We start from the raw sequence: 15,327 nt of genomic DNA, 5'->3' as shown, positions 1-15,327 counted from the left end.
TGCTTTGAAAAGAATACCGGATGCGCATGTGTAAATGACATGGCGTTTGTGTCCATGTGAGAGTCAGCATGTGTAAATGACATGGCGTCAGAGAGAGAGAGAGAGAGAGAGAGAGAGAGACAGAAGGGAAACAATGGCTGCTGCTACATCCACAACTGTGTTCTCTCCTTATTTGGAAAATTATCGAAAAGTATCGAAATACATGGTGGTATCGGTATCGATACCAAAATGTTGGTATCATGACAACACTATATGTCGACCTTATTAATGATTCAAAAACACAAAGCTTTTAGCCTACAGCTAAAATAATTGCCTTGCATAATTGATGACAGCGAGTACACTTTGAACACACAAGCTGATTAGAAATTACTTCTCATTTCATGATAAAGACCAACAATATTTTTGTGATTTCATCACCTTTGTATTTGGACTTTATTGGCTTTACTTTCTGTTTAGGGAAATGAATGTCCACACACAAGTTCATGCCAAAAATAGAACCTGCTATCACAATGCACACAATCAATGAACATTTTGAGGTGAATATTTAAATGTAAAAGTGTTTTAATTAAGTCTGCATCCATGAAAAGGTTTCTTCAATCACAGTTTTCAATATTTGAACATATTCTTGATATTCTCAGTAAATGATTCATAGTCGCTCACATCACAGAGTGACTCATGGGAAACAATCATTTTGAGCCTGTGGTGTTTGTCTTGAGCACCTGTGGCTCAAAGTCTCTGGGTTTTAAGAGCAGAGTGAGGAAGGAAAAGCGAAGCCACATCCAAAAGTGAGGATAACAGCTGTTTGTGTACACAGCCCAGTCACACGCATGGCTCTCTGAAGGTAGCTATTGTCAGAGACGAGCTTAACCACAACAAATAGAGTAAGCGCTATACAAGCAACACGCACTATGGTGTTTGTTGTACACAGGTTTGAAGACTCGACATGGCCACATTATCTAAACCTGACTCACACTGTCATTTTCTCAGATTTATAGGATTCCTGGTGCAAAGCACGTCCGTGTCTCTGTTTCAGCAAATGGTCTGCAGGTAATCAATCGAACAGGATATAAAACATTTGCTGGGAGGTTAAAAATGTCTAAAGTTTGTGAAGACGTCTTGTTACGGCTTGTTGTTCAACGAGACCATGCCCTTTATCGTGACACTTCAGTATTTCATATGGAACTGTTTTATTGTGCATGCTTTTGAAATAACCGTCTAATCGTTTGTTCACTATGATGAACTTGTTTCATTGGAAAATCCACTTTCTGTGAAACTCCCACAACAGGTTTGGGCAGATCATTTGTTTACCTTTTGTCGTGACCCCGCCCCCTTCACCCTGCCACTTCCTGGTCACCTTGGCCGCTGAGCAGGTGAGCAGCAGTTTCTGCGGTCGCACCAGAGCAGTCCTCCCCGGAGACCAGGAGCAGGACAACATAACTAGGCTTACAAGACGGACAGCCAATCAGTAGCCTCTGTGACAGGGACAAAGTCCCTCACCTTACCGTCCCCCCCACCCCCCCTCCCCCTCCCTGGGCGGGTTATTGTTCCACCCTCTGCAGGACTTTTACCTGTCCAGGTGAGCCGCACAGTCGAAAGTTCGCGTCACTGATGAAGCCACGTGAGTAAACCTTCTCATTCCAGTTTATACAAGAATATTACTGAGTTTTTGTACTAAGTACTCTGTGTAGGTTTTTGCAGAGTGTCTTAAAACATCGTTTATGTGCTTTTTTTCCCCTTTTTCTTTTCTTTATAGAAGTAATTTGCGTTCAGTGTGTGTGTGTGTGTGGGTGTGTGCGCGCGCGCGCGCTTGTGTGTGAGTGAGAGTGCTCGTGTTCACTTCAGTCTGTACTGACTTGATATCAGAGACACCTCACGGAGCTTCACATCTGCCTGCAGCTGGTTTCCCAGACTGAAGTGTCACGTCTGGCTCAGACTTACTGTGGAGAATACTATGAACTCCAACATGCCGCCATACACATGTAGAGATTAGTGAAAGGCAGGACTCACACTACTAGTGTAAAACTGCTGTTGCACAGCCTGTATGTTCACTCTGATTAGAACGACCTATGCTCATATTAAAGCAAACACACACAAAAGAAGAAATATTTTTGATAGTAAAATATGTCAATTATTTGATGAATCTAAAAAATAGAACCTTTACATTTTAAAATAAAAGAGAATACAACCAATTGTCAAACCTCAAATTTTAGTTTTGACTATCCGTCATCATAAGAGAGTCCTGTCAAGGTTTTTGTGAAGTCAGTCACAAGCAAAGGAATCAACTTAGCATCTGGCTTGGGACCTGTTGTTCTTGTGTTTTCTCCTTTTTTGGTGAGCGGGTGAGAAAAGGGGGGAGCCCTTACTGGAATTTTCATGTGTATCAAGGACGTGTCTGAACACAACAGGCAATACTGGAGTCTGGGTGTTGGATGTGGCTCACACACTTTTGACTCCGGGCGGCTTCGTGTTTGGGATCTGTGGTTATGGAGCTGAGACCACACGATTGGTGGGCTGTCCTGATAGTTTTGATATGAAGGCTATTGTCTCTCTGAGTGTGGACCCTGGGACCTGTTTCTCTTTCTTTCATTAACTTCGCTCCTCACCAGCATCACAGCCATTCAGAGTCCTCAAAATGTCACACTGCGCCTATAAGTCTCCTTTGTGTCAAATAACCTAGCATTGGTAACTCATATGCTGCCACACATTAAAACAATTTTTCAATGATTACCTGAGTAGGTTTGTAAAAGATGGTGCCAACACACGAGTGCTCTCTTCTTTGACTGATTCTGACTTTTTATTGTGAGGGGTCTTTAGTTTGATTGTTACAGATATGATTTGATTTCTCTGAGGAGTGGATATGTAGATAACATACTGTCAATATGGACAGTAAGAACACACACACACACACACACACACACACACACACACACACACACACACACACACACACACACACACACACACACACACACACACACACACACCGGTTACTGTATTTTGTCATGAGATTGTTTTTCAGAGTCAATCTGTTGAGAAAGCGCTGACTTGGTGGAGTTTTGTGTCATTATTAACTCATCATGTCATCTCAGATTATTGGCGAGAAACCTGAGAGGGGGTCAATAGATCCATTTACATAAAATGTGAGGACGAAGGTGTAGGCCATCTTGAACAATCGACTCTCCCTGCTCTCAATAGCTGAAAAGCTTGGAGTACTGCCCATTGAGCTGAAGCTTGACACGACTTTGGTTCAAAGTCAAAGAAATCCTTCTGCCCTGGTATTTTATTTGCAGTTGAAAATACATGTGTGCTGCATCAGAAGATTGGCCGCTTTAAGCCTCGCCCTTCTGTAATATGTTTGAGTTACAAGTGTAGTCATCAGTAAAACATCAAGACTGTTTAATGAAATTCAGGAATATACAGGGAAGTCCAACTGGACGGAGCTTGTCCTGCATGTTTTATGTCTCTCCCTGCTGCAACGTATCTGTTACCAATGAGCGGCTACCACTGGAGTTTCTTAAGGACTTGGCGATAACATAATTATTAGATTCAGGTGTGTTGAAGCAGGGAAACCTCTAAAACATGCAGGATAGGAGCCCTTTAGGACCAGGATTGAGGGCCATTGCTTTATTATATTGTCTGGAGTGAGAAGCAGTGGTCCAACTAGTCTTTTGTGACGCATCATCCTCCAGGGATGAAGGAATAAGAGGGAATGCTCCCCGGCCACGGGTGTGTCCTGTGAATATCTGTGCATTTGTATGTGTGTGTGTGTTTGTGCGCGTGCGTCTGCCTGTCGGTACATGTATTCACATGTGATTTTCATTCCACCCATGGATTGATACAGTTAATGCATTTCAGTCAGGCTGTGAGTGTGCTGTAAAATGTCTTCTGTGTTGTTTGTATAAAGGAGAGCATTTTGATTGTAGTTATGTAGAAAACAAGTGCGTCCCTAGAGAATTTCTGAACTTTTTGAGCGTACTTTTAAAAAAGTCTACAGTATTTTGGAAAAGTTTACATAATCAAGATAATGTAAAAGCAGATGAGTCACATAAACGAAGATTAAATCTCAGCATTCTCATGCATTAGAATCAGGCCACGTTTACATGTACCCAGTTTGTTTGTTTTTTTAAACTGATATTTCCCTCTCTACATTTAAAACAAAATCTTAATTTACACGGACCCACATATACACCTGCTTCAGAGCTGCTATGAGCATCCAAACCTGTAGGGGGCAGTGTAGCAAGAAGCATGGAGGCATGCTAGCCAATCAGAATCCTGGAAAAAAAACAGGACGTCACGAATTGTGACATAAATATCCGCCTACCCGCCTTTTAGATACAAACAGAGACACAGATTTCATTCGGCTCTCCAGTGTGGCCGGAGATTTCTGGAATCATCGTTTGTGGTGAGTCGTAACTGCGTTTGTGTGTAAATGCGCGGCCCAAACGCAGAAAAATAGCACAGTTTTTTTCAGATACCCAGGTACGTGTAAACGTGGCATCAGTGTATTCAGATACCAATTTTAAGGATGTGGAAAGGAGGGGAAAGCACATTTTTTCTGATTTATTAAATAATGGTTTTATTATCCAACAGTGATGTAGTTGTAGTCTGTTGTTGCATTATTTATTTATTTATTTATTTGCACTACCTGCTTTATCCTGCCTTTTAATTTCTTCCCATCTCAGGGACAAATAAATTATTTCACTGATTGATTGATTGAAAAAAGAGGGAGCTTCCTGCCAATATATCTTCCTGCTCAGGAAAATTACAAAAATAGTGTAACATCTCTGCAGTTGTGTTCTTGTTGCAATGACAAGGTTTATTGATGGCGTTTGTTGGTTCCAATTATTTTGTGTCACCTGGAGCGAGTTGGCCTGTGATTGGCTGAGAGTAGAGAAGGGGGCGGGTCAGGTGAGTGTGTGGAGCACGGTGCGGCGTGAGTGTGAGTGTGAGCCCGGTTCTGTTTAGTAATAACTTGAAACTTGTCTTCCTTTCCATCCTCCTGCCAGACGCTACAATAGTGACGCTACAATAGTGACGCTACAATAGTGACGCTACAATAGTGACGCTACAATAGTGACGCTACAATAGTGACGCTACAATAGTGACGCTACAATAGTGACGCTACAATAGTGACGCTACAAGTTGATGGAAATCTAGATCTTCTTGATGTGAGATGAAAGTCCCAACCACTACATCATCATTGTCTGGTGAACTATTTGAAGTTATTTTAATAGATACAGATTTGGACCAGGCGTGGATTTTTCAATGAGAGGTCTTTCAGAACCCCAAAGGTTTGCCGGTCACCCTTGTCTGCTGGTGGTGCTGAAACGCATGGTCCCACCATCAAGAACAAACAACTTAAATAACCTGCAAGGAAGGTATTCTGCGAGAAAAATACATTTGCTATAATAATAATAATAATTAAAGGGAGTGAATTAGTGTATACATTGGCGTAGAGCAGGGGCGGGCAGTTATTTTTTACATGGGGCCACGTAAGAACAAGAAAATATCACGGAGGGCCGGACCAAAAGGCTGAACTAAAGTCTGCATAATATTTATTGTTTCTTTATATAAAGCAGTAAATAGCATTGTTTTGATAAGCTGGTAAGACGGGTAGGAGTACACGTATGTTACAAATGAGCAATGAAAAAAAGAAGTTGTCTCTGAAAAAAATGACATTTATTCAATAAAATTTCCCAAAACAATGGTTAACGAAATGTAAACATTTGTAGTTTGATTCATTATATTAGTGACCATTTTCAGCCACATTCAGTAAGATACATCATATTAGAAAATAATGATGCCTACATTTGTAGTTTAATCACATTCACACTCATTCTGTGTTTTTCAGTTCTTCTTTCTTGTCCAGTGAGAGAAACCTAGTCTCTGTTGGTCTTTAACAAGAGAATCAACGTCAGGTTGAATGTCTGAGGTGGAGATGTGAAGCACAGCTGACGGAGGGTCATCACTGAGAGAGGATCTGGACCTGGACTTGTTAAACTTCACAACTGAGAATGTTTGTTCACATATGTAGGTAGAGCCAAAGAGAACAAACCTCTTCTGAGCAGGTCTCCTCAGGTTTGGAAACTTCTCTTGCTTAAGAGAAGAGTAGAATTCCAGCAGTGGTCGTGACTTACAGTGCTGTACCAGTATGGCATCAGACGGCAGGTCAGTGAGCTCCAGCTGGACATCACCAGGTGCATCGTCCACACTGCAGGTATATGGAGAGGAAATCAAGTGCATGTCACTCTCCATTGTAACAATGGTTGTAACAATGGTTGTTCTGAGATCTTCAAATCACCTTGAGAACTCACCATGCAGTGCTCCTGACATAGATGAGTACCTGCGGAGGTGATCATCTGATGCTGTGACTTCTTTCAGGGTTTGCATGTGAGTGAGATTGTTGCTCTCCAGTTGCCTTGAAAGAAATTTGTGACTTCGTCATGAAAGCTTCACCAGGTTGTGCATTTCATGGACGAAAAGGGCCTTGCCTTGCAGTTTGGTGTTCAGTTTATTCATCAGTGCAGTCACATCAACAGCAATACAAAATCTGCCATCCGCTTCCCATCTGAGAGCTCTGGGATGTCTTCACCTTTCTTCTCTCAAAACTCTGGGATCTCTGCTTTCAGGTCCCAGACTCTTTTAGCACTTTGGCCAGGCTGAGCCATCGGACAGCAGTGATAGCTGATGTCACCATGTTCAGTCTCGTGCTCCTCTAAAAGTGCAACAAACTGCCTGTGATTCAACGAGCCCTGGTGAAGTTCACTATTTTAGTTACAACATTAATCACATCGTCAATTTTAAGCACTGACTTGCACAACACATGCTGATGTATGATACAATGCAAACATACCACTTTTTGATCTGCGTTGATTTCAGTCACTTTATCTTGGACACGTTTCAACAGCCTGACATGTTTCCCTGTTAGATTTGGACACCCGTCTGTAGTGACACCCTTCTGTCTGTCCCATGTCAGTCCCAGCGTGTCCATGCATGCGTTTACCTTCGTGAACACATCGCTCACCGTCGTCGTCCCTTTCATTGAGCGCATTGCTGCCAGCTCCTCCGTTATCTTGAACTCTGTTATTCCACGGACCAATACAAGTAACTGGGCTGTGTCTCGGACATCGCGGCTTTTGTCCAAAGCCAAGGAGAAAAAGTCAAAATGTGCCACTTCATTGTAATCCAAACACGCCGCTTTACCTCTAACTTCAGTAAATAAATACTTAGCAGTCCATGTCTGCATTCAGCATCTACCTTTCTTTTTTTAGTCGACATTTTGGTGGTGAAGTGCGTCTTGACACCTGTAACCTGCTTACGACAACGTCGATTCAGTAACACGTTCTCTCACGTACCTTATGTATCAAGGCGCGATGTAGAAAGAAAAACAGAACTTCAAAGTAAAAGCAATGCACATTCAATCCACGCATGAGGTAAACTAAGAAAAACACGTTTATTTAGTAATTTCTTATGAATCTTACGTGGGCCGGTCAGAGTCCACCAAAGGCCGTGAAATGCCCAGGTCTGGCGTAGATTGTAATATATCAGCGGGTGCAGTCTAGATTTCTGAAATAAGCTGTTTGGTCATAATAATATTTGTTGCTGAAAAAAAATGTCAATTGTGCCCATCCTGAGCCTGTCTCCTTCATTTTCTCAGGAAGTGGGCAACTTATTCAGTCAGGTATATTTTCAGCATCATATCAAAGAGAGTTGAAAGATCATTTGAAGCCACCTGACTGAACGCTGAAGATAAACTGGAACTGGATCTTATAACTGAATGATCATTCTTCACCAGCTCATCCACCTAATCAAAAGTTTTCAAGCAGCCCAGTAAAGGTTGAGTTGTGGTTGGCCCTCTTGCCTCACAACCAGAGGGGTTTTCATTTCTGAGCTTACGTCTTTCTCTGTGGAGTTTCCATATTGTCTCTGTGCATAAATGGGTTGTCTCCTGAGACACTTGTTCAATCCAAAGACATGTTTGGTATGTAGATATAAGAGCCACAGTTATGTTTTAGTCTTGATATGTATAAATGTGATTGTCTGTCTGTGTTGGCCCTGGAAATGATCAGTGATCAGCGTACCATTTCAAAACTCGTTTGTGTGTATGGGGGAATGTTTCAATGGAATATCTGTTGTCTACGCCAACATTTCAGGAAGTCCTGTGGAAGACTGTAGACATATAGAAAGCAACTACAAGTAGCTAAACTTAAATTTGAGGCCACAGAAACAAATGTTATGCTATGCTATGCTATGCTATATTTAATATAATTGTTGGCTTCGTTTCAGGGCATAAAAGTTTCACTTGCACAAACATGCAAAAAAGTTTCTTATTGTTTATCTGATGTGTCGTGTGCAGTTCCTTGTTGTCCTGTCTCTCCACCGTCTAACAGAGGGAGTAGTAGAAAAGTATTGAGAGAAAATGATGGCCACATCACGCCGCATTCATTTTTCATTTTCTTCAACTGAAATCAGTTTTTGTTGGGTGTTCATCTGCTCCTGCTGGAAGGTTTCTTCCCCTTCTGTCACTAACTTCTCCCGTGTAACAATAGAAATGCTCTGCTCCATAATACTGGTGCCACAGTATGTGATGGCTCAGCCATGTCACCACACCTTCTCAGTGGGAAAGTTCATGTCTGCTAAGAGTGCTTAGCCTCTTCTTATTAACCCTTCCCCTCCCAGACGCAACAAAGTCCCCGAGCCTTTCCTGACTGTCACAACTTGCTGTGCACCAACTCCATACTGGTTATGTTTGGGTAAATGCCGACAACTTGATGGTTGCTTGGATGATTTGTATGTATTTGGAACTGCAGTGGGACATATTTGTTTGCATTAGCATACCAGGATGCATGTCAAAGTTCATGTTAGTTCTTTTTCTTCCCCAACACGAGTGCACAGGGAAGCATCCTATTCCAAAGCACAAGCACCTGGATTACATATGCATTTCTACAATTCAAGCATAAGCCTGTTGATATTTTTCAATAGGACCTACCATCTCATTAAAGCAGCCAAAACCCAAATGTGGGTCCAGAAACAAAGCAAGTGGAGTGCCAACAAGATTCCGTTTGCCAAAGTGACGTGTGCCTGACTGAGCCCATCTGTTTGTGTCCATGTGCTCAAGGAGCCTGGCTGCTTTGGATATTACGTGTACTTTGGCAAGCTCGCTATGTCAAGCACAATATAAACCTGTGTAGTGATTTTTTTTTAAAAAAAAGACTTGGCATGTTTAAAATCATGTCACATCCCACTGTGGATTAATGGTGACGTGTGATTGTCATGCAGTACACTAAGCAGAGAGCCCGACATTTATCAGGATCTATCTGTTGGCACTTGCTGCTGAGATGAGAGTACTGATGTTCCAGAGTCCAGACTGGAAATCTCACGAGCTCAATTCTGTTCTCTGTGCCAGTAGAGAAAATGAAACTAAAAGAGAAGAAAATGTTGGTGTGTGCCGCACACATCATATGCCAGTATATACATGAGCTCCACAAGCAGAGCTGATGGATGAATCATGGTTCCCTGTTTTCTTATTGTGTGTGTGTGTGTGTGTGTGTGTGTGTGTGTGTGTGTGTGTGTGTGTGTGTGTGTGTGTGTGTGTGTGTGTGTGTGTGTGTGTGTGTGTGTGTGTGTGTGTGTGTGTGTGTGTGTGTGTGTGTGTGTGTGTGTGTGTGTGTGTGTGTGTGTGTGTGTGTGTGTGTGTGTGTGTGTGTGTGTGTGTGTGTGTGTGTGTGTGTGTGTGTGTGTGTGTGTGTGTGTGATACACCGTGTTTAAAATGATGCAAACTGTGGTAATTACATACAAAAAGAGTCAAAACAAAGTTTTACTAAAAATGTACAAATATACCATTAGATGTAAAACCACGAGCTGCCGCTGACATCAGGCAGCCTAATACCATGGTATGTTATCTTTACACTTGTATAGTTCATATTCTAAGTTTATGTACTAAAATATGTTTAGTTTGGCAGATTTTATTTAGATTGTTTTGATTAACCTAAACTGTTCTAATCCTTAGTAGATACTTATTTACACCTGAGCTAGTGTGTTTTATACACTGTTTTAAGAACATTTACATGGTTTTTTTAGTTACAACAACTTAATTACTTTTCAGATTGTTGTTTTGCGTCAGGGGCCTGTACTACGACCCGTGATAAACATACCCAGGATGCCAGATATGCGCCATCTTGACAAGCGTTAGCACGAAGCAGGTTAACAACTCGGTAGTTTAACTCAGAGTTTCCCTTCAGGATCAGTGCAAGTGCACATGAAAGGGGCGGAGTTTGCAGCGTCTGACCAATCACACACGTGGAGAAACTGCAGAGCCACTGACTTTACCATCGAGGAGCACTTATTACCTTAAAATATGGAGGATTAAAACACATCCAGGCTAAAAGCAACACTGCTGCTGCAGCCAAAGCCAATAAATTCCTGACTTGTTAAAGCGTAATATGAATTCATCAAACAATATAAATGGACGCTGCACTGTAAACACTCACTTTTGCTTTGTAACGACAGAAAATGCGATTCCACTAGTTTTGATGTTCCATCGAGTTGTTTTGAGGCTCAGTTTACCCTGTGAGTGCGTTTTGTGTTGGAATATTAATTCCTCACGGTGATGGCAGAGTAGATGTGTGCTCCATAAATTCATGCTTTTGCATTTTTGTCAGGCGTAATTATTAACCTCATTCCAGATCAATCCTCATGGAGCTAAACTAACTTGGAACAAGTCAAGAACAAGAACGTCCTTCAACGCCTTAGTGACGAGGTTTTATTTTATTATGTCAAAAAGATTTAGAAAACTCTTTCTCCTCTCCTCTCCTCTCCTCTCCTCTCCTCTCCTCTCCTCTCCTCTCCTCTCCTCTCCTCTCCTCTCCTCTCCCCTCCTCTCCTCTGTATGAACCCGTGCCTCATTCAGGACCTCATAAGAATGGTCAGGTCATTTTCACTCACTGTGATCTTATCCAGAACGTGTCCTTCTCCGGAGCAGGTTAGAAATTCAGAGCAAGTTACTGCAGTAATTTATCCCAGTAAGAAATGAACGAGCTTTGCAGTACGGAAAACCCAGGGTTAATCCCCGAACTTACCTCGATAAGAGAAAATCCAGTCGTAGTATAGGCCCCAGGCAGGTTGCGTCGAACCTTGTCGATGTTGTGCAACATACTGAAACATAGTCAAAGCTTCTATCACTCGTTGCTTTTATTAAAGTAACAGAATCACTGCAAATGTTATTGGTTAGTCAAAGGTTATATTCAAATACAACCAAACAACTCAAATCCAAACCACTACTTTTGTTATCTTAATATTCATTTATTTAGTTTACTTACACATAGAGGCCGTGATTTCAATCCTGTTCTTGAATCAAAATGTCCATTAATTTCATGTTTGTATTTTCAAATGGCCCTGTTTGTTTTTCCTTGCAGATTCCCTTTGCTGGTGACGTCTTTATCACCTCTTATGAGCATCCAGGTGGAAAGCACCCAGCCTGAAGTTGCCACGGAGATGGCTGAAGCATCAGCTCCCCCTCTTTCCCCCTCAGAGTTTGGACTGTTGTCGCCGTCCCCACCTCCTGACTTGTGTGCATGTTGTGGCCACAGCCACCAGCTCGAGGAGAACCACGAGTACCTCTACAAGGACGAGGTGGACGATGATCTGGTGTGTCATATCTGTCTGCAGCCGCTCATCAGGCCCCTGGACACGCCCTGTGGACACACCTACTGCCAGGAGTGTCTCACCAGCTTCCTGCTGGAGAGTGACTTCTGTCCTGTGTGTCGCACGCCGCTCATGCTCCAGAGCTGCAGGAAGCCCAGCCTGCTTGTGCACAAGCTGTTGGACAAGCTGACCGTGGCGTGCCCCTTTACTGATCATTGCACTGAAACTCTGGCTCGTGGTGAATTGGAGGACCACATCAAGAGCAGGTAGATTTAAAAAAAAATGGAGTTTACACTTTTAAAATCATTATTTAACAAATGAAATCTGAATTCTATTTGGAAAACTTAGCACGTACTTCAACTTGTTTTTTATATTTACCATAATGTCTTCTTAAAAGTACGATGACCTACAGTAAACACACGCTCTAAGTGTCCCGCCCTCTTTTGCCTTTCATCATTAACCCCCTGCTTCAGCCCAAAAGGGTAAAGTTATTCTTCCATCCATGCATTCATCTGCACCAGGCCCCGCTCCTCTGATTATATATCATCAAACGATATTACTTTGGTTTCCCTCATTCTGGGTCTGTTTTCATAATGCTCATTAACACAACCCTCGCCCAAAGGCCTTTGGGATAATTAGTGCATCTTGCCACACATCACACACCAGCAGCACAGTGTTTTTTATTCATAAGCACTTAAAACTTAGAAACCCGAGTGGCTTCAAACTCCTCAAGCTATTAAAAAAAGGCACTTGTCCTTTTTTTCCCCTTCAGTTTTATTTCCCACACCTACACGTGCTCGCATTTCCTGCACTTCCTCCCTCTCTTTACTTTCCCTTTTTTCTGTTCATCTTCCCCCAGCCCTTCTCCTCGTGTAGTGTGAATGTTTTAATGAGGTTTGGATCTCTGAGGCCAGCTCCCGCAAGGATTCAGCTGCTCTCCCATTGTTAGACGGTCTTATCCGAAGAGGTGAGAGGCCACGTCCAGGGAGATCGCCCGACACACTGCATGCAATCATGTGAACAGTTTTTAGTGAAACACCCATTTCAACATTTCTGTCGTGGTTCAGTGATCGTAGCTTCTGGTTCTACTGAACAGTGAACTAAATTGTTCGTTGGATCAAGAGTTTTCAATTCAAGATTTATTTATTTTTTTAAATTGCTCTATGTTACATTTTAGGAGCATGAGACAAGCATAGAAAAGTGAACAATATGTAATCAGTATAGTCTGTAGAGAAGACTAGAGGTGGCTCGGGTGGTTGGCTCTGTCGAGCAGTGCCAGTTTGTGACACTGAAGAATTTTAGAAAACCTGAAAAAATAAAAAAGACATTATGCATAGAGACTTATGGTTTTCTCTTTGGAGACATTTATTTCATGTCCCTGAAAGCACATCTAGATTTTGAGGCATAACATTTGGTATTAATAATACCAATAATAATACCAATAATAATCCCGTATTATTGTCCATAGCATGCTACAAAGCAATACCATGTACGCTATTCTCTCTGGTGGCGAATATTTTCTTCGATTGAATTGTGCATCATCAAAAAAGAAATAGTTCACAAGACACACTTCAATTCCAGTGCTTTATGTACAGTGCCATGAAAAAGTATTTGCCCCATCTCAAATTCACATTTTATTTGGCATCTTTCCAAACTTTAATGTTTAAGATCATCAAACAAAAGTCAATGTCAGACAAAGATACCCCAAGTGAAGGCAAAATGCAGTTTTTAAATGCTGATTTTATTTATTTAAGAAAAAAAAAACTATCCATATAATATTCTCCTAAAAGTCTTTGGAATTTTTTGTGGGAGTTTGTTTGCAAAAGTAAGACGAGCCTTATATTCTTTTTAGTCAGCAGTGGTTTGTGCCTTGAAATTCTGCCATGGATGCAAGTTTTTGGTCGACCAGCCTCTCCTGGGAAAGTTCATCACTGTTCCATAATGATGTCTCCACCATGGTTCACTGGAAAGCTTTACAAATCATGTTGTAACCCTTCCAGACTGATAAATGACAATTACTTGAATTTCTTCGGATCACAGCTTTTTGAGATCTTTTATGTTTCTATTTAAGTGATTTGTTGATTGAATAGGTCTAGAGGAGAGCAAGTTTGGATGTTGTGAGTGAAATTGAACCCGGCTTTCCAAGAAATTTTATTTGCCACAGTTAATTCATGATTTGAAAAGGGGTTATTATTATTAGGGATGTCCCGATCTGATCGGGCCATAGACCTATAAAACTAGAGTGATATATAGTGGTTTATGTGTTTATGTGCAGAAGTCTACTTCTAAATTTCTATATGGTCTGTCTTCTTCTGCTTTTTTGTTGTGTTTGGTGAGTCACAGCGCCCCTATAGGCCTGGCATGTGTACTACATGCCCTGAAGCCTCGTGTTGAGCCGTGTTCATAGTGAGGTGTGGACGGAGGTTTTTTGGGAGAAGGCCAGGGAGGACAAAGATCGTTTTATCGTCATGTGGATGTTCCCTCAGTTTACAACAACAACTAAAGAGAAAGAGAAGGTTTTTGATTCAATAAGTGAGTTTTACAATAATTTCTAGCTAAACAAAGCTTCTGCCAATAGTGCTTTTAGCTTCAGACATCTTAGTTGCTCCAAAAATACACTATTGAGTATATTTGCAATAGTAATGTAAGTATCGGATCGGGAAAGTATTGGTATCGGCCGATACACAATTCTGAAAAATTGGATCGGTATCGGGGGCCAGAAAGTGTGATCGGGACATCCCTAGTTATTATTATTATTATTTCTTTTTTTTTCCATAGGGCCAGCTATAGTAGGTTTGGATAGCTCCCCCCCTAAAAACATTAAATCATCGTTTAAAAACTTTTTTCTTTATTTTTACCTGGGTTATTTTTGTCTAATATTTAAATTTGTTTGATGATTTTAAACACTTAAGTGGGGGAAGTACTCCCCACTACTCGTCCTTACTGCATTTATATTAGTGCTTGTAACAGCAGAGTGCATTGTTTGTGACTGCTGCTCCCCTCCAGTCTGGCAGTCGGTCAGCAGTTGTAATGACTGCCTCGCCATCTGGTCAGAACTGATTTCATAGTCATCTAAGCATTCGTGACCTTTATTAGCCTTCAGATTGAGAAATCACCATTCTGGAAACATCCACTCAGATTAAGACCAAAATCCTCCCAGTCACTGGTATTTAGAGTTAACTTTATGAGTTCTCTTCTAAGTGTTTGTACAGTTATGGTAGAAAAAAAACCCTCCCCATGTTCTGCCGGCGGTACTTTCTTATATTTTTGGCGGTAACAAGCTGCTGGATGTGCACGTGTAGTCTGCCAAGCCTGAAACCAGTTTTCTCTGCTTGGAATTCCTCTCACTTTCACATTTTTGAGATTAGTCAAGTTCTTTTACTAGTTTCATGAGTATATTCTGCTTTTTTTCCTGCCTTGAGTACAATGCTTTCTTCTTCCTAATTCTATTTTAAAAAGAGAAAAACTGCCTAACATGCAAGTACATTTTCTCACCCCCACTGAGAAATCCCTCACAGCTTCTTTAAAGTTTAGATAGAAAAGAAATCGTGGCTGATCAGGTCATTTCATTCAGAGTTTAAATGTTTGAGTTACTTTTCTATGTTTGCCTTTCAGTGTGTCATGCTTTGATGACTGATGTGGGAAGAGTTTCAGAGAGAGAGGTTATAGGTTTATACAAAATG

General features: G+C 41.4%; 1 protein-coding gene across 2 annotated transcripts in view; it reads left to right on the top strand.

Moving 5' to 3' along the window:
• Positions 1–1,361: 1,361 nt before the first annotated feature.
• Positions 1,362–15,327, top strand: part of lnx1 (ligand of numb-protein X 1) — a 48,362-nt gene continuing 34,396 nt past the window's right edge. For both annotated transcript variants that reach the window (XM_080473416.1, XM_080473415.1), the window contains exons 1-2: positions 1,362–1,618; positions 11,416–11,910. In XM_080473416.1, the coding sequence (XP_080329542.1) occupies positions 11,450–11,910 (461 nt within the window). In that variant the 5' untranslated portion in view covers positions 1,362–1,618; positions 11,416–11,449. The remainder of the gene's footprint in view (positions 1,619–11,415; positions 11,911–15,327) is intronic.

The sequence above is a fragment of the Lipophrys pholis genome (genome assembly GCF_963383615.2).
Source record: "Lipophrys pholis genome assembly, chromosome: 10".
NCBI lineage: Eukaryota > Metazoa > Chordata > Actinopteri > Blenniiformes > Blenniidae > Lipophrys > Lipophrys pholis.
The sequence above is the reverse complement of the archived record's forward strand: the minus strand, read 5'-3'. Positions and strand labels throughout refer to the sequence as shown.